Genomic DNA, 24,924 nt, shown 5'->3' with positions numbered 1-24,924 from the left:
TTCATGTTTCCTCATTTTCTTGTAAATCACAGAATATTTATACTCTAGCAAACTAAGACAGGATTAAACCTGGGCCAACAGCTACAAGGCAACAATTCTGTCTATAGGCTTGCCCTTCCCAATGAATCTTTTTTGTTTAAATTAAAATGGTTTAATCCATAATCCCAGAACTGTCTACCCATTTCCAGTTCCTCTGCCCTTTCTGTTAACTTAACCTCATGAAATTTGTTCCCAGTCCTGATATTTTAGCAACAGCTGCAATTTGTAGTTGTTGGTTCTATTTAAACAGTTGTTATTTGGTATGATGGCTTATTCCTGTTCTTTGAATCACTGCTTTTAGATAGTACTGAATTTACTCCAAATAGGACATTTGTATCCCTTGCGGTTGCATGCTAAACTTCGTGCTTCTGAGTTAAATATTAATCTCAACCCAGTGAGAGATTCCATTGTTTTTAATATAAATTAGTCCCATATTTTAAAAATTAGCATTGATTTTTTTAAAAATAGTGGCAGTTAAATACTCTTATTGGACCCAGATTTTTTTTTTGAAATTCAAATCACCTCTTTTAGTTTAAAAGCTCTCCAGAGGTTTCTGTTTTAGTAATTTGGGATACTTTCAAAGCTTATAAATAGAGAACAAATAATTTGTGAAGTGTATTGACTAACGATATGCCTTAACTCTGAAATCCAGGCTTTTTAAAAGAAGGGTCTAACTTAAAACTAAACGTGACTGGCTTCTTTCTTCCCTTATATAAACACAACTTTTAGAGTAAATCTTGAGTTTTATGTGCACGGAGAAAAGGCAGTGAAACTTTTAGCTAGCCAAATTAATAAAAAAATACAGCTAAACAGCTTATTACTGAGATTCACAGAGACAATTGTAGGATTACAAATGAGTTTGAAATAATGACACTTTCTCTTAGTTTTATTCTTTTTAAGTTGAAAAGCTCTGATGTGATCAAAGACCAAAATTCTACATAGCAATTCCTGGATGGTTTGATTATTCCTACAATTTTTTTTACCCCAAAGAATAAATTAAAGTTGGAACAGCCTATCTGAGCAGGAGATTGTAGCACCTATTAACTCTTTGCAGCCTGGTAAGGTCCTTGATCCCAACAATTTCCCAGCAGAGTTTTACAACTCATTTCTCCATTTATTGATACCCCATTTGGATTCTGTCTTTACTCAATCCTTAGTGGGAAGTTGCCAGAAACTTTTATGAAGTTCCAAATTCTCTTATTGCTAAAAAGAATAAGGAGCTACTAGACTCTTCCTACTGACTAATTTCCCACTTAATTATTGACTCTTAAGGTACTGTCTAATATTTCAGCTTGTAGGGTAAAATATCAATCCCCATGTCATTTGAGGATCAAACTGGGTTTATCAAGGGGTGTTACTTACAATTTAATATCTGCCATTTGTTTGATATCTTTATTCTCCTACAGTTTCATCCTCTGAATGTATTTCCTGAATGTATTTATGAAAATTGCCTGAATTGATAAAGGATATAAATTGAATTTGCAGAACAATGAGCGATTCATTTTATGTTCTTCCTGTCCTTTAGATTCCTCCTATTCCTTTTAAACTATCTAGGTATTCAATAATTAAAGAAAAATTTCTGCCTTAATGAGTTATGTCAAGAAGTCCTTGACACAGTGGTCTCTATTGATGATGTTAATTGGACATATCAATATTATCAAGATGAATTGCTTCTATATTCTAGGGACAATTCTTTGGACAGAATTTTTAAAAAAGCTTTAGGAACAAGATTTTCAAGTTTTTTTAAACTATTTTGAAGCTTGTATTCATCCTCTGTATGTTAGACATTCATTATTACAGTTTAAGGTAGTACACTGGGCCCTCTATTCCAAAGTCCAATTGGCTGAATAACAACTTACAATACAAGATGTTATACATTTATATCATATGTTCTGGTTATGTCCTTTTTGGAAAGAGTATTTTGTACCTTTTTAGTTCTTAACATTACTTAGACTCCAAATCCTTTTCTTGCTCTCTTTGGAATAAGTGGGCCAACAGGTTTAATATTGACTGCTTCACAATCCCATGTAGTTGCCCTTGTCACCCTTATCGCTAGAGTGGCCATATTGATGAAATGGAAAGATGCTGTCCCTCCCACTCACTCAGTAGTTGACTGATATGATGGCATGTTTGACTATGGGGGGTGGGGGTATGAATTTTAACTTTGTTTCTTTATGGGGTTCCTTTCTTAATTATTATCAAAATTTGTAAGATTAATTGGTTTCTAGTTTTTGACCCCATTGTTTACCTTTATTATTAGTAGCTGACTGTGCTTAGCCAGTAGCCTCTGAAGGGAGGGGGGTCGATAATTAGTTTTTTTAAACCACTTTTCAATGTAATGTAGATTTCAATACCATTTTTATTACTATAAATATTTGTTAATATTTTATTGTCATGTACCTATGTAACATTTATTTGATGAAACCATTAAAAAAATATTGAAAAAAATATGAACGCACATGTTTCTAATTTTAGGTCTGTGGACATGAGATGCTGGCTCATAGAGCTGTCCTTGCATGCTGCAGCCCCTATTTATTTGAAATTTTCAATAATGACAGTGACCCCCATGGATTTTCTCATGTGAAATTTGATGACCTCAATCCAGCTGCAGTTGAAGTGTTGATGAATTATGCCTACACTGCACAGTAAGTGTATATGTAAAAGTAGCTATTAATTGCAAACTGACGATTCTTAAAACAATTCTACTGAAAACTTCCCTTAATTTGAATGCATGTTGTGTACCTTGCAATTTCTACAATGTTCAGCTTTATTTTTTACTGTGATGCCAAGAATTTCTAAACTTTGCAGTTTTTTTCCCTTTGTCCTGTGATTGAGTATTGGGGAGAATAACTAGTTACTGGTAGAACTTGAGCAGTCTGTGCCCTTTCATGCTATATTCCAATGATTGTCAAATTTTGGTTTTACAGCTTCATTGGAAATGCGCTGTTCATTTTTGTGTTGATGGGAACAATGAACACTTGGCTAGTTATGAGTAACTCAATTGTATACATTTCTAAGAAGGATTTCAGCAGAATATTGAGGACAATCATTGACATAATATCTTGTTAACCCCTGAACATGTTTCATTGAATTTGCCATTTTTCTACATGTCTAATTTGTATCTAGATTGATGGTGTTCAGCTTAGCAAACAGTGGCCTTTAAAATTCTGAAATTTAAAGTAATTTTGTTTATTTTTCAGGCTAAAGGCAGATAAAGAGCTTGTTAAAGATGTGTATTCAGCTGCCAAAAAATTGAAGATGGACAGAGTGAGACAGGTTGGTTTGATTGTGTGGCTGATCTGACAGTTGCTGGAATTTTAGGAAAGATGGCTTGATAGTTTGGCAGAGGATTATCTTAAAACTTCTATTTTGAGTTAATCACCTCTACATTTTCAGAGTTGGATTAGGTTCACTTTACCCATTTCTTGTTGAATTTGGGTATACACATAAACTAGGTTGATTTAGCATTTTGGGGGTTAATCAGTCCTGCTGGTCACCCTAGAATTTGTAGTGACGTATTATACTTGTCAGTCAGTATGACTTGCACATATTGAGCTCTGCTTCATTTCATTAAAACTACTCAGTGTATGTAATTTTTTAAATTTCTATTCCCCTCTTTGATACTTGGTGTTGGAAGTGTACTGCATTTGTTAAACTAATTCAAGAATGTTACATTAGGGACTTGTCATTTGATCCATTGACGGCGCTGAGCACCATCTGGACATATAAACAAGGGTTCTCCGTTAAACGAAATCCCTCTAATTTAAAAAGATTGCCTTGGAATTGTTTTTTGTATTGTTTCTCTTTTAAATAAATCAACTATTGGAATGTCCCTGTCTTCGTAAGTGAAATGCCTTTGACGGCCAACAAGATGTTCTATGAGACTAGAGTTCCTCCAGCATTTTTGTTTTTACTGCAATCACACTGTCTGTGGACTTGCATGTTTCTCTTCCTGCCTCCAGAATAGCTTGGTCTTGGGATATGGTGGTTGAGACCAATCAGAGGAGAGTCCACACTATGTCATTAGGTCTTGTTCATCTTGTGTATTTGAAATGTCTGGACTGGTACCAAGATGATGCAACCCATTTCAGTTTCTAGTGTGTTTGGGAGCAGAATAACACAATTTAAAACAGAACTTAAAAATTAAACTTGCTTATTGGTGTATATGACACGGTGCATAGTATATAATAGTATAACTTCAGAACAATGAGCATTTCCACCTTTGGTGAAGAGTGCAATTCTCAGAAAATGTTTGGTTACCTGACATTTCATAAATCAGTCTTTGTGAAATGCATGGTTGGTGTTTTGGGCCAGTGTATCTGTCTGTGGCAGCAGTGTGGTGTTAGTGAAAATAGATTCTTTATTTGAAAACACAAAATGAAGAGTAGTGACCTAATGATAAATTCATAAATTAAGAAATATCTTGCTTGCAATAATGTGCTGTTCTATTCTCAAGTCCTCCTTTCAGATTGAATAATATTTCAAATGTCTGTTTTGTAATTCCTTTTTCCTGACCTGTGCCAAGCACTCTTCACTCCTTCTCCACCCAACCACTAAATGGCTTGTTGCAATATAGTGCCCATTTTCTCTCATTTATTTTTAAGGTATGTGGTGATTATATACTAACCAGGATGGATGTCCAGAATTGTATTTCTTATCGTAACTTTGCCAGTCAAATGGGAGACTCCCGGTTGTTAAGTCAGATTGACAGCTGCATTCAAGAGAATTTGTTGGAAATTTCAGAACAGGATGAATTCTTAAAACTTCCACGATTAAAGGTGAAGTTGAAAAATGTATGCGATTTATTTTTTTTTATTTTTTTCTTTCTTTCTTTTGCTTGTAGTTTTGCATGAATTGGTATCGTTTGTTCCTGACACTTGATTTCATTTTTAACATTGTACTGTATTCATGTCAATTCTTTAAAATTTGAATTGGTTGTATTTTCTCAGTTGGAGGTAATATTGGAAGAAAATGTTTGCTTGCCAAGCAATGGTAAAGTTTGCACAAAGGTAATCAACTGGGTGCAACGTAGTGTCTGGGAGAATGGAAAGAACCTGGAAGATCTGATGGAAGAGGTTAGTATAACAAAAGAATTATTTATTGTTTTATGGAGGCTTACATCTGTAACTGTTTTTAACTGATCCTAAAGAATTTAAATTTTGCTGTAGGTGCCCCTAAGCTGAAAAAGTGGGGGTGTGAAGGTGAGCAGTATAATTTAGTTTTTTTTTTCTGCTCTTTTCTACCTTATGGTTTTTTAAAGCACTTTGTTTTGCAGTGTAGGAAAGGCTTTAGAGAAAGGGAGAAAAGGTACATTTTTTCGATGTTTAATTGCTTTCTTCCACAGCTAATCCCTATGAGTAAGTACAATATTCTAATTTCTCTCCCTCCCAATTGATTTTTATTTCCTTAGGTTTAATCTAACAAAACTAGGATACTTCAAGCCTGAAGAAAATGGAAGATACTGCGAGGGTAGTGACTCATAAAGAAGCAGCGGCCTTTCCTAAAGTCTGCAGAATTTTGCTTTGGGCAAGAGTTGATTTAATGGTGTTTGCTCCTTTGCAGGATAAATAAGGTTACTTAAATTAATCTATTATGACATTAGCAGAATCTGATTGAAATTGCTTAATATGTTTGGGTACATTTTGGAGTAAATGATTTTCTTTTAAATGTTCTTGAAGGTGGGTGGAGAAAGGAGACATGATTAAGTGACTGGAGAACTTAAATTTGACATTCGTGCAAGTCTGGTTTTCTAATGCAAATACTTATTTTTATGCTGCAAAAGCTGGTTTCATAACAATATTTGAGGAATGTTTCAATTTCATGGGTGTATTTGGAATCGTGACCATTTTGTCTGGGTTGCATGAACAACTGGTTAGCTCTTGGAATTCAATAGAATTTTACAGCACAGAAACAGACAATTAGCCAATTGTGTTTATACTCCATATGGACTTCCTGTAACCTTGCTTGACCTCACCATTTCAATGTATCCTTTCATTTCATTTTCTCTGTTTGGCCTGCTGCTTAGTGCACTTCACCCTACAGATCTAGTTTCCAGCATCGTTCAGGCTTGCATGACTTGTGGAAAATGTGCCTCAAAAAACTCCCTTCCAGACTGAAACCATTATTAAGTCATGGCAAATTAAAAATTTGGGAATGTAATTATGGAAACAAGTGTACATTTCAAAACAAAAGTTTGTTTCCGAAAACTTAAGGATGTATCGTGTTAGATTTAGTCTTGGGCGTGAATGGATTCAAATTGGTGCCTGCCTTACTGCTGCATAATTGTACTCTGCTTTGGTATTGTGCTTTCAACAGTAAGTTAAGTATCAATTAGGTTAGAAATCAATTAATTTCTCATCTTATTGATACAGAGACTGTTCTTGGGTAGAGAGAAAAGTGGTAAGAAATGGGCTTAATGCTGCTATTCTAGAAACCAAGTCTTAACGTTTTAACTGGTGTTCAGGTTTTCCCTTTTTGATATTCGCCTTCGATTTTTACAGCACGGAAAGTCCTTTAGACCCAACTCATCCATGATGACCAAGTCGTCTATATGAGCCTGGCCCATTTACCTGCATTTGACCTATTCTAACCTTTCCTATCCATTTTCTTGTCAATGTCTTAAATATTACAATTGTAATCCACCACAGTTTCTTCTGGCATTTTGTATCATATTCCCACAACCTGAGAAGTTACCTCTCGTGTCCCTTTCCCCTCAATGCCTTCTAATTTTAGTCTTCCCTACCCTCGGGGGGGTGGGGGGGGGGTGGAAGGAGGAGGAAAGAGGCTGACTAATGACCCTTTATGATTTTGTATATTACTTACAAGGTCACCCTTTGGCCTTCAGCACTCCAGGGGAAAAGAGTCTCAACCTCTCATTGTAACTCAAACCTGCTAATCCCAGTCATGTCCAGGAGAAATTTTTCTGCACCAATTTGATCTTGAAATCCTTTAACAAGACAACCAGAACTCCACATAATACATTGTTTTCGCCAATGTCTTGATGCAGGTGAAAGTATGAATATATACACAGTTGACTGTATTTGAATATATAATTTATTTAATACGCTGATTCTGATTTGGATGTACTAATTGAAGAGAACAGAGTACACCTACCTGCTTAGCATTACTCCACAGCATGCTGATTTGTTGCAGTGATTCTGTTCTTCCGGTCTGAACAATTAGTCTTTCAGGTATGTGCTGCCCCAGCCATACTTTTGTGTCTCTTTTTTAAAGAGACTTCTGCTCTGGTTGTATACTGCTCAGCCAGGATCCTTTGTTCTTCCTGCTGCAGTGTTGCAAACCAGGGACCGAGCTTTTCCCTTCCTGAAAAGGTCCTAGCCTGAAATATTGACTCTCCTCTCCTCTTCTCTCCAGGAATGCTGCCCTGACCTGCTGAGTCTCTTCAGCCTCATTGTTTGCTCACAGCCTTCCCATCTGATGTGCCAGAAACCTGCTGATAACCTGGTGTATTTTCAGCAGTGAATCTTCCCAGCAGTTTGGATGTGGAAGGGCTACTTATGGCCGTGCTGGTGTTGGCAGTTTTGGTGTATCTAATGTTGATGTTGCTCTGCCACATTCTGAACAGAGTGGTGCCTGTTATTGGGGATTGATGGCACTGCTTGTTGAAAAACTACCTGGATCCAATGGTTTTTGTCATTTGTTGGGTTTGATGAAAGGTGCTGGCCATGGAGCTTGTTACCATAAAGAAATCTCAATGTTGTAAAGAGCTATGCAGCTAAACCAAGGAAAATGGCAGTATAGGGAGGATATCATTGAGCAGTCTGCCAATATGTATGTGGAGCAGGTTTCCAGTCCTGAGCAATGACTTGGACCAGAGATATCCTTTGATACTTGAGCAGCTACACCACTTACACTTCACAGTCAGTGATACGATTCATTGGGTTTGAGCAGTACAACATGTGATAATTGGAGAAACGTAAGATTGCTCCAGGGTTCCCAACCCAGATAACGTCCACAAACCACTGAAATAACATGGTATTGATGTAGAATAGATCTGAACTAGACTGAGACCTTGTTTGGCTACTCCACATCTGGTTGCTGGTACGACTAAGCTCTGACTATGGATGAATATTCTCCACATCACATTTGTGGACAAGCATCAGTCCCCTTGTGACTGTTCCTTGTGTGGCCTGTTGCTTGTAAATTTTGAAACTGACAGAGTTAGAATGCCATCTTTCAGATACATTTCTACTCACTGACAAAATGTGGGTTTCTTTTTTGATTGAAAGTATTAATGCTGTTGATGACTTTTGCATCTCCAATTTAAATGAGTTCTTTTTTTAAATATTGGACTACTAATAAATGAGGACTTCTTGAAGGAAATATCTTTGTTGGTGTTAGTCACAGGCTTTAAATCGGGGCATGAATGTGGGGAAGAATCAATTGCCCAATGACAATTTTGTTCAGCTTCCAGAAGTAAACATTTCTGTGAACAAGAACGTGATCTTAAAATAATTTTTTAACTACTTCTTTCTTGCATTTCCTGTTGCTTCCACAATTTCTTTCTAGCAACATCAGTGGGAGTTCGTTTTTTTTTTTTGTTTTTTTTTAAAGAAGAAAACATCTTGTCTCATTATTGTTGGGAGTGGATTTCTTGTGCCTTAGGTTTTCAAAGCAACCAAATCGACAATCATCCTTTTATTAGAGTGAACAGCCACCATCATGCAAATGACTCTCAATTTTCTATCACATAACTGCAGTCCACTTCAAGAAAGGAGCTTCCAGCGTCAAGAGGCAAAAATAAACAGGAGATTGCGTTACCTACCTTGTTTCAATGGAAACAGTAGCCACATGGGTGTTTTATTGCTGTTTTGCAGGTTCAAACCTTGTACTACTCTGCTGATCACAAACTGCTTGATGGGAGCGTACTAGATGGACAGGCTGAAGTGTTTGGCATTGATGATGACCACATTCAGTTTGTACAGGTACTGAATATTAATGGGTGTGCGTAGACATTAAATGTCAGGATGGTACATTCAATTCTCAAATTGGACTAGCATTGAAATTTAGTTGATAAACCTGTATGGTGTACATTAAGGAGCAAAATATGGGATTTAGAGGTTAAGATGAGTTATTAAAAAGGTGTCTGTACTCAAGTGTGCCCCAGGATTCCCATCAGTGCTGTTTGCTCAATGAAGCCATGAATGGCTGTTCAACCTGGATAGCAAGTAACTTATGGAACTCAGGATGGTGATGGTAGTTTTGATGTAGCTTCTGCAATTGTATGGGGGAAATAATCTACTGGCCAATTTTTATTCCCTTTAGAGAGAAACCAGACCTTGTGTTGGCAGTCTCCAAAATGGCATGATTTGTACAATAGTCCATCATTATCTAGTACATTAGAGGTCCAGTGTAGATTAAAGATGCATTTGTATTGTGTTGATACATACTAGCATTTTCTGGCTAGTGTTCATCTTTAGAAATCAAGGGTGTGTAATTCTGATTGTTTTAATACAAAACGTTCTTTCAATTTAACACAAATATTGCAGAGCTTGTAACATGTTCAATAAACGATGGGTTTGAGGAAATGGTAGCTATTTTGTGGAGTCAAAATTCTGGTGTGTGGTCTAGTAACTTGAGCATATCATTGGAATTATGGTGAAGGTAGAAGCTGAGTACAGGTGCAGCCTAGCTAGGTTTTCTAGCTACTCATTTAATTTTGCAGAAGAAGTCTCCGCGGGAGAGCAGTAACCATCAGATATACAGCAGCACCTCTGGAAATTTGTCTACACAAGTGCAAACAAACAAACATGAGTGGAAAATCATTGCCTCTGAGAAAACATCAAGTAAGTTGTACAAATGCAGTAATTTTTAATTGTAATTGAACTTTTATTCAACATGAACAGAAACCACTGCAGTTCTGTTATAATTGCCATCAGAATGGCTTTAATTTAAGCTATGGGAGGAAAAATTGAACGAGTCCTCTATCCATACTTTGGCTATATTTGTTCTATCAGAATTGTGGGGCTTTGATAATAGCAGTTTTTCTTAACAGAAAATGCTGCAATTTTCTAGCAAGTTATTGCTTTGTTTTTTAGGTATGACATATCTGTGCCTGGCTGTTCTAAATGGAGTTCTATGTGTCATCTTTCTTCATGGCCGCAACAGTCCACACAGTTCGCCTGTCACCACTCCATGTCTGGTGAAGAGTATAAGTTTTGAGGTTCAGGCTGAAGATGACAGACTCCTCTCCCCCATGCAGTATGCTCGCTCTGGTCTGGGAACAGCAGAGCTTAATGGCAAGCTTGTTGTTGCTGGTGAGTAAGAACTGTTCCGGGGGGTGGGGGGTGAAAACACCTTTTTAAGGGAAAGGCAGTGTGTTTGGGGTGATGGACATTGTATTTTTCTTTAGTTGGTGGTTTCTCAGAAGGTGGCAATCTGCTTCATTGCTTTTACATGGGGTTTGTATAAATGTAAATGGGAACATTGAACAGAGCAAATTATAATTACTCTTCACCCATTTGTTTGGAATTTTATTTCTTGGTGTTCCACAATAAAGAAATCGTAAGTTGTACATACAAATGGGTGGTACAGCTCACCATGTCCACACTAACTATTTTTCCTATCTACTCTAATTCCATTTGTCAGGATTGGGGTCATAAGGCTCTATAAAACTCCCTCCCCCCTCTTTTTAAAACTTCTCCCACTTGAAACAATGCTCTCTTATTTTATATGTACTCCTCTCATGGAAAAAGACTGCCCTATCTATTTCTCTATCATTTAGTCACACCTGAGCCTCCTTTACTCCAGGGAAAACAACTGTTCATCCATCTCTCCCCATAGATTTCTTCACTCGATATCCTGATGAATCTTCTCTGCACTCTTCAGTTTGACCACATCCTGCCTATAATGGGCAAACAGACTGTCCATGATACTACGACTGCCCATACTACAACTGTGGGCCAACATGTTTTATGGAGTTACATCGTTACATATCATCTTTCATATTTTGTGTTGGACCTACAGTGCCCTCCATAATGTTTAGGATAAAGACACTTTTTTTCCTTAATTTTCTCCTGTGCTCCAGTTTTAAATTTGAAATCAAACAATTAACCTGTGATTTGCTCTCTTTTCCGCACCCCCCCCCCCCCCACCCCCCCACCACCACAATATGCACATTGAAGACTCTTTTGAGGTTATGTTGTGTACTTTTCAGTTTGACCATGTAGAAATTGTAGCGTTTCATTTCAGGGCACCATCATTTTTGGAACATAGCAATAATATGTCTTTTAAAGTGGTGATGTTTAATACTTTGTGGTATCTCCTTGGATGCAATGACTACTTCAAATCTGTAATTAATAGACATCACCAGGTACTGAATATGTTCTCTGGTGATGCTTTGCCAGGCCTCCTCTTCAGCTCCTGCTTGTTTCAGTGGCTTGTTCCCTTAAGTTTTCAGCATATGGAAGGCATGCTCAATTGGATTTGGAGCAGGTGACTGCCTTGGCCATTCAAGAATTTTCCAGGTTTTAGTTTATTGCTTTAACAGTATGTTTGGGATCATTATCTTGCTGTCAGATGAAGCTCTGTCCAATGACTTTGGAGGCATTTGCTTGAACTTGAACAGTAAAATGGTTCTATACATCTCAGATTTAATTTTGCTACTACCAAAGAAATCTTCAATGAAGATGAGTGCACCAGTATTTGTTGTAGCCATACATGATTAGGCCAAAACACCCCCACCACCATGTTGCACATATGAGGTGGAATGCTTTGAATCTTGCAGTTCCTTTGTGCCTCCACATTTTGCTCTTGCCATCACTGATTCAGGTTCATCTTTGTCTCGTCACTCCTCAAGACCTTTTTCCAAAATTCTGCAGACTTGAATACTTCTTGGCAAATTAACGTGGCTAACTAGTGGTTTGCATCTTGCAGTGTAGTCTCTGTATTTCTAGTCATGAAGTCTCTGTGGACAGTAGTCATTAAGCTTCTTCAGGTGTATTCTCCGCTAAGAATGCGCCTGAAGAAGAGGAAGTGACCCTTTGACTTGCCATTCAGGTGGCAGCGCTGACCACCTGAAGGGACACCTGCACCATGATGCGCATCTGAGCACACTCTGGCTCCTGTCCCTTGAGCTGTCAAGTTAAGATGGCTGGCTGTCAGCTGGGACAGCCAGCGCGGGGATATCCCACGTGGGATGTCCCCACATTGATTGCTCTGGCTCCCCTGGTGGGAGAATACAGGGGTTGGAACGGGGGAGTATGGGGGCTGGCTGAAACAATGCTGGTACCCAACTCGAGCGCTGGTAACCAGCTTAGCATCAGCATGCTCGAGCCTTGGCGGAGGAAAGCAAGGACACAGATGCAGTATCCCCAAGTTCCCAGCCTCGTACTCCCACTGGCCGCCCCAGCCCTCTTCTCCCCTGCCGGCTGCTCCACTCCTGCTCCAATATCCTGTGCCAGGGGAAGGGGCAGCTGGGAGAGGAGCTGTCAGGCGCTCACCAGCTGACTGTCATTCCAAATGCAGCCTGTTTTAGGCAGCTGCATTCAGATGGCTGGGGAGGCCACTGTGCTGTGGCGATTATCCCTCTCGGAGGAGGGTTACAGAATTCGCCTTGCAGGTGCCTCCCGTGCATACACGTGGCCTCCCAACAGCCGCATATTGCCAAAATATGCAGCTTTACAAGTGGGGCAGTTGGCCACCTGAATGTGCCTGCCTCCTGAAGAGTGTTTCTGAAATGTCTGACAGGTGTTTGGAGAATTTTTGTCATAAGTAGTGTCGGTCTTCCTTGGCCTACCAGTCCCTTTGTGATTACTGAGCTCACCAGTGTGCTTTTTCTTAATAATGTTCTAAACAGTTGATTTTGGTAATCCTAAGGTTTGGGTGATGTCTCTGTTTTATGCTAGTTTTCCAGTCTCATAATGGCTTCATTTGCACATCTCTGGTTCTTGTATTGAAAAATAGCAACTACAGACTCCAAAGGTGATCAAAAGCTTAGAAGTAAGCTGAGCTCTCAATACCTACACCAATGAGCAATTAAATGTACCTGAGTACTCACAAACATCTAACCATATAACCACTTACAGCACAGAACAGGCCAGTTCGGCCCTACTAGTCCATGCCTTAACAAATGCCCAACCTCCTAGTCCCACTGACCAGCACCCGGTCCATACCCCTCCAGTCCTCTCCTCTCCATGTAACTATCCAGTCTATCCTTAAATGTAACCAATGATCCCACCTCAACCACGTCTGCTCATTCCACATCCCCACCACCCTTTGTGTGAAGAAATTTTCCCCTCATGTTCCCCTTATAATTTTCCCCCTTCAATCTTAAACCATGCCCTCTAGTTTGAATCTCCCCACTCTTAATTGAAAAAGCCTATCCACATTTACTCTGGAAGCCAAATGTCCCAAACATTATGATGCCCTGAAATGAGGTGAACTATGTATTTAAAAAGTGCAATAATTTTGTGTGGTCAAAGAAATGTATACAAATAATTTTGAATAAAATCTGGAATGTGCACTTTAAACATGTGAATTGTTTGATTACAAATTTAAAGCTGGAGCACAGGCAAATAAAGGGGGGGAGGGGGGAGAGAGTATATTTGTCCAAAACATTATGATGACACTGTATATGGCAAGCTTGCCTTCATACTGCCCTCACCATCATATTTATCTGTGTTCAGGGAAGTGTGGATTTTGAAAGCCCCCATGTTCATCAGTGTTCCTTGGCATGCTCCCATTTCTGTTCTAAAAATACACAAAAATGCTGGAGGAACTCAGCTGGTCTTTCAGCATCTTTGGGAAACAAAAATATTGCCAATGCTTTGGCCCCGAGCCCTCCTTCAGGGAATAATCGGAATGAGCAAAAAAGGTAAATCTCAGAATACAGACACTGCTGGCTGGGGGAGGAGTCCAGACAAACAAAAGGTGTAGGATATGATGAGGGGAAAGGTGAGAAATGATTAGGTGCAAAGGAAGGGAAAAAGGGAGAGACAGGAAGGTGGTTGGTTAATGTAGTTAAAAATGTGCTGGATCTCTATGGTCTCCTTTTGCACGCATGGACCTAATCAATTCTCTCCTCTCCCCTTGTATTCAATGAACACCTTTTGTTGGTCTGGATTCCTCAAAGCCAGCATTGTCTTTATTAAGATTTCCTTTCATTTGCTCTGTTTATTCCTTGAAGGGCTCTGGCCTGACACATCGGCAATGTATTAGTCTCCTATGGATGCTGAAGACAGGCTGAGTTCACCAGCATTTGTTTTTACTACACTCTTAGCATCTGTAGACTTTCGTATTTGTTGTTGTTAGAGTCCAGAGGACCCCAAAAACCAGCAGCAATAGATATAGACCACAACAGAAAGGGGTACTAAAAAATAAAGTAGTTTTTAATTGTATATGAGCAAGAAAACAATTAACTCTCACTTGTTACTTAATCCCCTCTAATACTAAGCACAGGTAATGTGTAATGTATATTTAAGATTAGAAAAATTCTTTGGATCACAGTCCAATCTCACAGGTTGCAGGAAATTCTTGTTCTGTGCACAGAAGTTACCATTAACAAAGTTCACCAGTGCTCAACAGGCAAATGGCTACCACTTAGGAGGGTTCTTGCTGGTTTTCAGAGAGTTTCCTTTTCCAGGACATCTGCAACTAATTCCTTTCCAGTCAGCCTTGCTGACGAAACTTGCCCCCTTCAGGGTTCTCCAGATTATCCTCTTTTAGGTCACCTTTCAGACAGCCAGCCTTCTCCTTTGACCAGGCAGTCTTTCAAAAGTTTGCCAGCTTTGTCTTTTTGGAACTGATTTCTGTGACTCCTCTCTGTTTCACACCCTCCCTCTCTGAGAGTAAAAATCACATGCTCTCCCAGGCCAGCTGGATTCTGCAACTTGGTTGCTCTTTCTGCAAAAGTCCTGTGTTTAAAATGTATGTGTGCAAGTTTCTCTAGCAATTCCTCCCAAGCCACCTCAAAATATTCTGTCACAATACCCATGTTTGACTTTGCAGAGACCATCACCTTGGACGTGATTAAATTTGATATTCAATGCTACTCTTAAATTTGAGTCTTTTTAGATGATTTCATAATAAGATATTTTATAAATCCACACATTAACTCTAGAACAAAACTCAGATAATTACAATGCCCTTTTCCTTGACAGTAGGTCATGCAGCATCCATAGGAGGCAAAAGGCTGTCAGATTTCAGGCCTGAGCCTTTCATCAGGATTTATCTCAATTTGAGGTTTTCTATTGACAAGTTGTAATTTACCCACTTTTAATTTCTATTTGCAAGTTGTGGTTGTGAAGTCTTGTTATTTAGTGTATAATCTTGCTTCCATTGGCCTTTCCAGACCAGAGATTTCAATCTTTGCGTTTTGGCTGATTATTAGGTGGCTATAATCGTGAGGAATGCTTGCGAACAGTAGAGTGCTATGATCCTGCAACAGATGGATGGACCTTTATTGCTCCAATGAGGACACCGCGGGCACGATTTCAGATGGCAGTGCTCATGGTAAATGACCAAAACTTAACAGCTAGAAATAGGACCTGGAATAGATCATTTATCCCCTTGAGTCTTATCCACCAATCTCTAAAATTAGTCAATCCAACTTTTTTTTTAACCTTGTCCATTTTTTTAACTACTGTTTCATCATTATGCACTCTTGACTTGCTAATTAACACTTATCTATTTCAGTAATCAATAGGAATTAACAAACTGCACAACATTGTCTAAAATGTTTAAAAATAACTTTCAAAAGACTCAAGTGCTCCAATGCATTGTTTTGGTGTTGTAGGGTCAGTTGTATGTAACTGGAGGATCGAATGGCCACTCGGATGAACTTTGCTGCGGTGAGACTTACAATCCCAACACTCGTGATTGGACTCCAGTGCCCGAGCTTCGTACCAATCGCTGTAATGCAGGTAAGTGTTTATGACAGTTGATGGAATGGTTGAGTTTCTGGTTCAATTACAAATTATTTCTGGTTGGTTGACAGGTGTTTGTTCACTGAATGGAAAACTGTACATCGTTGGTGGTTCTGATCCATATGGACAAAAAGGATTAAAAAATTGTGATAGCTTTGATCCGGTCTCAAAAATCTGGACAAATTGTGCTCCTCTGAATACACGTATGTATAATCATAACTTTGACTAACTAGGGGCAGTGAATTGAACAAGGCATTTTTAAATATTGAGGAACTTCACTGGAATTTTAATTTCAGTATTTTCAAGTATTAAATTAGCTGTTTTCAACTTCTGGAACAATTTTATAAATATAACATTAATTCCAAAACATTGAAATATTGTATTAGGAAGACATCAGGCTGCTGTATGTGAACTGGATGGCTACCTATATGTGGTTGGAGGTGCAGAGTCATGGAATTGCCTGAATACAGTGGAGCGTTATAATCCAGAGAACAACACTTGGACTTTGGTTTCACCCATGAACATGGCTCGCCGTGGATCAGGAGTAGCTATCTACAATGGTGAGAATAAATGAATTTTTCTTGAAGATTGTATCAATTTATCAAGGCCAGACTGCCTAAACAGATAATCAAAACTGAAGCAATTCATTTAATTATCACTTTCTTCATTTATTGAAAAAAAAGTGGTTACCAGTATAAGCAAAATGGACTAATAGGCCAGAATTAAGATCTCATTGAAGCTTACAAAATTCTTACAGGACTTTACATCACTAATGTTTCACAACTTGAATGAATACAAAGGATCTCTTCTGAGATATGAAGAGATTTCTTCATTTAGAGAGCAAGAATCTTCAGAATTCTGCATCTTAAATGAACTGTGGAGTATGTGTGGATAAGTTTATCAGATATTAGGGATGAGAGGGAAGTGGGGTGAATTCAAGTGTGGTATTGATGGAGAAGATTAACAATTACCACATTTGGTTTGCAATATGTACAAGGGGCTGATAACTTTACTAGCAAATAAGCTTTTGTGGGTGCATGAAGTTGAGCTTCAACTACAGTCATGAAATGGTAATAGAATGATCTTTCAAAATGCATGTGTGAATATGTAGATGCTCAGAGCTTTCCATTTTGTATCATATCCTCAACTTTATTTCATGGGCTAGAATCTAGCTGCTAGATCCTGCTTCTATTCAGCTTGTGGTTTCATCAAGAACTGCTAGCTAGGTGTTGAATGGTTCAACATGTTCCTAACTTCCACACCTGAACATTTATAACATTTAAGAACGAGCTGGAGGCCAGGCATTTGATCTTTCACTCTGCTATTGGCTTTGGCACTGGAGTCCAAAGATTGAATATAATGATCTCCAAGCTGAATGCACATTGTACATCAGCTTTTCCCAGGAATGGCTATTTTTCTCCATTTTATTTGTAATGTGCTCTTATTTTGCAGGAAAGATTTTTGCAGTTGGAGGTTTTGATGGAACCCGTGCACTCAACTGTGTTGAGATGTATGATCCTACCAATAATGAATGGAAGATGATGGGAAGTATGATATCAGCAAGGAGTAATGCTGGAGTTGCTGCAGTGAATGGACTCCTTTATGCTGTGGGAGGCTTTGATGGCAATGAGTTTCTGAACAACCTAGAAGCATATGATCCAGAAAGCAATGAATGGAGTCCATGCACCCGATCAAACATGCCCAATTTATAAAGTTTAGTATTTCCTTTGCAGCTTAAATTTAGTGATTTGTGTTGTACTTTTTTTTTTTTTGCAAGGATTGTGGTAAGAAAGAGAGACTTGCACTGTTGGATGTTTATGGTTGGGTGCAAGTTTCGAGGATAAATTGAAGCATGGTCTGGAGTTTTATGTAACAAATCTTTGGGTTTTCTTATAATTAAATTGAGCTGTAAATACTATTATCCAAGGGTGGAAGTACATTTGTGTTTTCCTAATGGGTATTTGGCGAAATGCAAACCTGGTGTGCTGGAAATTTTCCTTTCAAAATTTGGAAAATAGGAAAAGTTTGTTTTCAATGGAGCTTCCCCAGAATTTTGTTTTGCAACATTTGCACATTGTCTCATCATGAAGTTATCAGTTTGGAGAAATAACATGGTAAACTTGGGTATTGTAAGGAAGGGGGTGTGACAAGGTTTTGGAGAGGCAGGATCCTATTTCCTACCTTGTTTTTCTTTCCAGGTCCATCCTTGAGTTTAAAAAGATACGGTTAAGCTGACACCTGCAATTTAAGCAGTTTTGTTTTGACCACCTTTTTTATAAACAATTTTTATACTTGGATGAAAATGCATTAGAAAAAAAAATTTGTCTGGAAACTAAAACTATAATCAAATTAAATTACAATTTGAGGTGCCAGAGTGGGACATGCACAATTCTCCTTGAAAGAGTTCTTAATGTTTGCCTCTGCTATAACTTATTGTAGTATTCTGTAAATGCTTTAACTTGATAAATTTTCAAATGTATACTTCTGTTAGAATTGACAAGTGAAGGATTGAAGAGCACCTGTGTGAAACTCTATTGTAACAAGCTATGTAGCTAACATTCCTAAAACAATAGACTCGGGCAATTAAATATTTTAATTGTTGACTTTATTGGCTTTCTATTTTAAGAATATCAGAGTAGAATTTTAGTTCCAAGTTTTCCCTTAGATGGGCCTGGGTCACATTTCAAATATTCTTTAGGCTGCAGTTCGTGAATTATACAATGGATGAAATCTATTCACAATTATCTGGCCAAAGTTCCCAGGAGAAACCTGTTCTCTCCAATTCTATTTTGTTTGTTTCATTACCATGTCCAGATTTCTTGGTGCAGACCAGTTCTGCTCTGTAAATTTGACATTAAATAATTTCAGCAAACCGCCATAAACAGTTATATGGTTACAATCTATCCCATGTTAGAAATATTTATCAAAGAATAAAAACAGCAATTCATAAATTTGTATGATTTTGGGGGGGGTGGGGTTGTGTAGAAGGGAGACTGAATTAATTCTATTGTACATGTGAAGAACATTTTACCTGAAAACATGTCCCAATCCACACTTGCCAAATGGAGAAGAGCTCATTTTGATGGTATCTTGATCCAAGACCAGACTTGTAATTTCCCATAATTATCTTGAAACTAGTGTTCCCATATGCATATTTCTGTTACCTATCTTGTCCCTTAACAGGAGATCAAGTTATGACCTCTAAATTGATGAAGGAAACTATCACCGATCACAACCTTTCTTCTTGCATCGATTCTGATATGTCTCTACAAATTTGCTCCTCCAATTCCCAGTGACAGTAGGGCAGTTTACAATGTAATCTCACTAATATGGTCATCCCTCAGTTTCATCTAGATAATCTCAGAAGAGCCCTCTAGTTTTTTTTGTCTAAGCATTGCATGACATTAACAACCCATCTTCCCCCTTTCACTCCTCCCTCTCTCATACATCGAAAACAACAGTACCAAAGAATATTGAGCTACCAGGCCTGGCCCTCCTGCAACCAAGTCTCATTCCATATGCTGATCCATGTTCCAAGTTTTATCACCTTTCCTATAATGCTCCTTGCATTGAATTTTCATAACTGAGAACATTATTCCCATCATGCTCAAGTAGTGCTCTGGTTCCATCCCCTTATCACTGGTTTAAATCCCCTGAAGCAGCACTAGAAAATCTCCCCACAAGTCTCCCTGCAGTTCAGATGCAAACTGTCCTGCTGGTACAGGTCCTACCTGGAAGAGGAACCAATGTTTCAAAAATTAAAGCTTTCCCTCCTAAATCGCCATGTATTAAACTGCATTATTATATTTCTGGCTAGACTAGGACATGACATGGGTAGGAACCCTGGAGATCCTTTCCTGCAACTGCACCAAACTCACTTTGAAGAACTTCGTCACCCTTCCTACCCACATCATTGGTAATACGTGGACCACGTTATTTGACTTCTGGGTAACAACATACAGTTCAGGAGTGTTGATTTTGTCCACGGAACCTCTCATCTTTTGTGTAGCATGTATAACAAGTTCAAAGACAGCTCACTTGAAATGAATTTGGGCAAGGTATAAGAAGGGATTTTTTTTTTAAGTATTTTGTAAGTTATCCAAAACAAAGCACATTAATGTAAACATTTTTACCCCCAATGAAAAAGCGAGGGAACAGACTGATGTGATATTGAAGCTAAGCTGAAAGGAGTTAATTGAAATAACTGACAAGTTGTAAAGTTTGGGGAAGCAGTAAATATGGAAACTAACCCTCTGCTATAGTCACTACTATATAAATAAATAAAACACCTGGAAAATTTTAATGTTCGGTTCTGGAATGGGATCCCACAAATATATCTGTTGACATCCCAACAGTCCTTTAACACTGGTTCAATTGGTGCTAATTCTTCATCTCTCCATTGCACCATAACTAAAATTTAATTTACCATTCAGGATTTGAATGGTACAATTTTGCCACAAATTCCATTTTTTACTTGGTGTTAATAACTCAAACGTCCAGTGTCACAAAATAGATGGTTACAAATTGTACAAAAAGGGTTTTGAGGTAATGGAAGAATGGCACAAAAACTAAGGCTGATCAGCAGGAGGAAGAGATAGATTAGTCCAAAAATAAAAGAAACCAGATCACACTAAACATTGTGCTCAGGAGGTGTTGGTGCAGCAGATTTTCTTGAAGCTGGTAAGGGTCCTTGAATATATTTCATGATAAAGAAGCTTTGCCAAAAGCACTGAAGAAAGAGAAATGGAAGTTATTAACAAAGATGGCAATGTTGCTGGAGCCGCTGTATCAGCAGCAGATGCTGGTGTGGTCCCACGGAGCAAGGGCCTTTGGCTCTGATCGGGCTTTGAATGGCCTACTGAGGGAGCCGACAAGTGTCTATTTGAAATTCCCCCAACTGTGGGTTTGCACCCAAGATGTCCAACTGCCATTAATCGGCAGCAGCTACGAGGGGCTGCAGATTCTGAGGAAGCAGAGGACTGGACCAGAGGACAGGAAGACTACACCCTGTCTTGAGAGGGAGAAGCAGAGATGACCCGTGGGGACAGTGGGGGGATTTGTGGATGTGGCGGACTGCAGGGCATTCAAGGTGAAGAACCAGCAGAAACTGAGCTGCTGGAGACTGGCTCAATCTGGCTGGAGGGGTGCCAGGTATCGGAACCAGGATGCGCTGAAGGGTTCCTGACTCTGGTTCAGATCTGGATTTCAGGTTGGACTGGGCTCTGTGTGGCTACGAACACTTGGTAACTGGGGGACTCTTGCTTCTCTCTCACTGTAAAAACTATAAGGGGCACTCAGGCAATTCCTGCCAGTGGTGAATCTGTCTGCCTTGCAGCAGGCAAAAAGAAATTTCATGTAATATGACATTATTTTATTACTATGATAATACATTGAATTTTTAATTAGTTTCCCCTTGGATTTGTGGGACATTTGAAGCAGCAGTGTCGGACAACATGGACGGCATATGCATCAGTGCTGCAGTTGAATAAAGGGGATTATACAGCTATGAGGGAGGAACTAGCCAAAATAAAATGGAAGGATAACCCTAGCTGAGAGGACAACTGGGCAAAAATGGCAGGTATTTCTAGGCATTTTTTCACAGGATTCAGGACAAAATCATTCCAAAGAGGAGGAAAAGTTCTAAGAGCAAATGGCATCCTTGGCTGACAAAGGAAATCAAATGCAGTATCAAGTCCAAAGAGAGTAAGTATAAGATGGCAAAGCAGAATGTGAGGTTAGAGGGTAGGGAAACTTTCAAAAAACAACAGAGGGAAACTAAGAAAGTCATTCAGGAGGGGAAAATGAAGTACAAGAGTAAACTGGCAAATAAAAGGGGATAGCAAAAGCTTCTTTAGTTATATAAAGAAGAAATTGGTTAGGACCAAAATTGGGCCCTTAAAATGGAGAAGGGTGAAATTATTACTGGAAACTAGGGGATTGGTGAGGAATTTAACAGGTACTTTGCATCTGTCATCACCAAGGAGGGTACAGGTTATGGTCAGATAGGGGGTAGAGGTCATGCAGTATTGAGGGACCTGGTGAAATTTCCTAAGGAAATGGGGAATCTGATGGATATTCAGATCCAGAAGCAGGTGGTTGTGGATAAATTGTTAGGACTGAAAGTTGATAAGTCCCTTGGGCCTGATGGGCTACATCCCAGGGTGCTTAGAGAGGTTGCTCTGGAAATTGAGGAGGCATTGGTCAACATTTTCCAAAATTCTATAGATTCGGGGGAGGTGCCTGTGGATTGGAGAGTGGCTGATGTAGTGTTGGGATAAATGGGTCATTTTCAGGATAGCAGGATGTGACGAGTTGGGTACCACAGGGATCGGTATTGAGTCCTCAGTTTATCATTTATGTAAATGATTTGGATGAAAGGATTATTAACATGAGCAAATTTGCAGATGAGACTAAACTGGGTGGCAGTGTAAAGTGTGAGGAGGATTTCAGGAAAACGCAGAGGGATTTGGACAGGTTGGGGGAGTGGGTGGAGGAATGGAAGATTAAGTTCAATGTGAGCAAATGTGAGGTTATCCATTTTGGAGGCAGTAATAAGAGGGCAGAGTATTATTTAAATGGAGTCAAGCTAGGGAGTGGGGTAGTGCACCAGTCACTAAAAGCTCGCATGCAGGTTCAGCAAGTGGTGAAGAAGGCGAATGGTATGTTGGCTTTCATAAAGAGGGGATTTGAGTATAGGAGTAGATTAGCCCTTCTGCAGGTGTACAGGGCCCTGGTGAGACCTCACCTGAAGTATTGTGTCCAGTTCTGGTCCCCATATTTAAGAAAGGACATACTTGCTATAGAGGGAGTGCAGCGCAGGTTTACAAGGTTCCCAGGATGGCAGGATTGTCATATGCGGATAGGTTAGAAAGACTTGAATTATATGCGATGAAGTTTAGAAGGATTGAGGTATATAAGATTATCAAGGGGCTAGACAGGGTGAATTTGGATGACATGTTCCCAATGTTGGGAGAGAGTAGGACTAGAGGGAAAAGAATACAGGGAAGGCCATTTTAGACAGAAATGATTTTTTTTTTAGCCAGAGAAGTGTGGATCTGTGGAATGCTTTGCTGTAGAGGGTGGTGGGGGCAGATTCACTGGATCTGTTCTAAAATAAGTTAGATGAGGCTCTTGTGGGCAGGGGAGTTAAGGGTTAGTTAAGGCAGGGAATGGATACTGATAATGAATGATCAGCCATGATCTGAAAAATGGCGGTGCTGGCTGGACAGGCCAATTGGCCTACTCCAGCACCTACTGTCTATTGATTATTACCTTTCTAGAGTAGAATCCCCATTATCCGGCACCTACAAGGATCGCAGATGTTGATATGCAAATTTTTTGGCCGACTGAGACTGTCTTCCAATGCCTTGTACACCTACTTTAAGAATGCACCATTTAAAAGAGAAAAGACAGTACAAAATGTAAAGTTATTTGAAAAAATATCAGCAATCTTTACTGATGTAAAGTTCACTTTGATCAGGTAATTCCTGAGACTTATAACATTTAAATTCAAACCCCAGTTACTGGTGCTGTAACTAGCTGCTACACTAACTGCCACCATCATAATGAACCTCCACCAATTTTAAACGTGTGCATTTTTTACTTACCTGGTATATGAGCCAGAAATGTAAAAATGTCACCTTAAAATCAGTGGCAGTCTTATATGGCTGGCCTATATTATTTGTGAATGTCCAGTCACTGGAGAATAAAATTGACGACCTGAGGGCAAGGCTGCTTTATCAGAGGCAGGTAAGACAAATCTCAGTTGTTTGCAGCACCGAGACCTGGCGAACAGAGAACACACCAGACACCGCTATCTGACCAGATGGTTTCACCATTCATAGACTGGATAAGAACTCAGATTCTGGAAAAGGGAGAGGGGTCAGTGTGTGGATGAACATTGGGGTTATGTTGATCTCCTGCTCAACTGTCTTAGAGCAAATCTCAATTAAATGCAGACACTTCTAACTACCCTGAGAATTCTCATCAGTGATTCTCACTGGAGTTTATATCCCTCCTGATGCCTATTACAAATGGACACTTGTGGAGCTGCATGATGTGGTCAGAAAACAAGAGACGGCCCAGTCAGATGGACTACAAATCTTAGTTGGCCTACCGTTCTTTCCAGAGACTGCATTTTGGCAAGATGGATCACCTGGTTTTGCTCCTGCCTTCATACAGACAGGGAAATCTTAAGACCACTGCCATCTTGCCCCTCCATATCCTTTCCCCATCCTGCCAGCTTCAACTCATGCACTGATCAGGCCCTAGAAACACTCTACCACCATCCCTACGCTGATGACCCAACTCATCTCCACGTATGTCTGTCAGACCCTCGGCGCATCTTCCTCGCACTGACAACCTAACTCACCACACAAATGGCGATAGCGAAAAGAATATGCGTACATTGAGGGGCATTGCGAGTTCAGCGGGGCAAACCTGCACGTGTCCAACGAAATCTTGGTGCTCCTCCATAGGGTCTCTCTGCGCAGGCTTAATCATTCGAATTCTTTGTCTTTTTTTTTGCCAATTGTTTGAGTTTTCAGTTGATTGAATTCTGGATAATGGGGATTCTTCTGAACATGGTTTATCATTAATTAGTCTTATAATAAGATTAGTTTCCACAGAACTTGAACACCTCCAATGTGATCTAAAACAGTGAAAATCTAAACACACAACCAAAGCCAGTAATTTCCAAATTCTAGCCCAGTGGTTCTCAACCTTTTTCTTTCAACTCACATACCACTTTAAATATTCCCTATGCCATTGGTGCTCTGTGATTAGTAAGGGGTTGCTTAAGATCGTTTGTGAGTGTGAAGGGAAGGTTGAGAATCACTGCTCTAGACCCAATTGTTACTGAAATATTTTGCTTGAGAAAAATAGTCATTGACCCATTTTCTTTGGAGTCATGAAACTGTGCACATATCGAGTCAATTAGGTACAATTAAAACTGGTTTTCAAACTTTTTTTCACTCCATACCACCTTAAGCAATCCTTTACT

The 24,924-nt window shown here is 39.2% G+C and overlaps 2 protein-coding genes across 7 annotated transcripts in view; one reads left to right on the top strand and one right to left on the bottom strand.

Moving 5' to 3' along the window:
• The window catches only part of ivns1abpa (influenza virus NS1A binding protein a), a 34,811-nt gene extending 16,280 nt beyond the window's left edge, over positions 1-18,531 (top strand). For 4 of the 6 annotated variants that reach the window (XM_069938174.1, XM_069938176.1, XM_069938173.1 and 1 more), the window contains exons 4-15: positions 2,515-2,684; positions 3,240-3,315; positions 4,644-4,832; positions 4,989-5,114; positions 8,877-8,984; positions 9,725-9,845; positions 10,098-10,316; positions 15,389-15,510; positions 15,794-15,920; positions 15,995-16,126; positions 16,310-16,483; positions 17,376-18,531. In XM_069938174.1, coding sequence (XP_069794275.1) covers positions 2,515-2,684; positions 3,240-3,315; positions 4,644-4,832; positions 4,989-5,114; positions 8,877-8,984; positions 9,725-9,845; positions 10,098-10,316; positions 15,389-15,510; positions 15,794-15,920; positions 15,995-16,126; positions 16,310-16,483; positions 17,376-17,635 — 1,824 coding nt within the window. In that variant the 3' untranslated portion in view covers positions 17,636-18,531. Of the gene's footprint in view, positions 1-2,514; positions 2,685-3,239; positions 3,316-4,643; positions 4,833-4,988; positions 5,115-8,876; positions 8,985-9,724; positions 9,846-10,097; positions 10,317-15,388; positions 15,511-15,793; positions 15,921-15,994; positions 16,127-16,309; positions 16,484-17,375 lie in introns of those variants that run through there. The other 2 variants (XM_069938177.1, XM_069938178.1) reach the window with 2 other exon arrangements.
• swt1 (SWT1 RNA endoribonuclease homolog) overlaps positions 18,462-24,924 on the bottom strand; it is a 200,266-nt gene continuing 193,803 nt past the window's right edge. Inside the window, exon 21 of the mRNA XM_069938147.1 lies at positions 18,462-18,763. Coding sequence (XP_069794248.1) covers positions 18,655-18,763 — 109 coding nt within the window. The 3' untranslated portion in view covers positions 18,462-18,654. The remainder of the gene's footprint in view (positions 18,764-24,924) is intronic.

The sequence above is a fragment of the Narcine bancroftii genome, chromosome 5, assembly GCF_036971445.1.
Source record: "Narcine bancroftii isolate sNarBan1 chromosome 5, sNarBan1.hap1, whole genome shotgun sequence".
Classification (NCBI taxonomy): domain Eukaryota; kingdom Metazoa; phylum Chordata; class Chondrichthyes; order Torpediniformes; family Narcinidae; genus Narcine; species Narcine bancroftii.
Note: the sequence above shows the minus strand (reverse complement) of the source record. Positions and strands in the feature narration are given on the sequence as shown.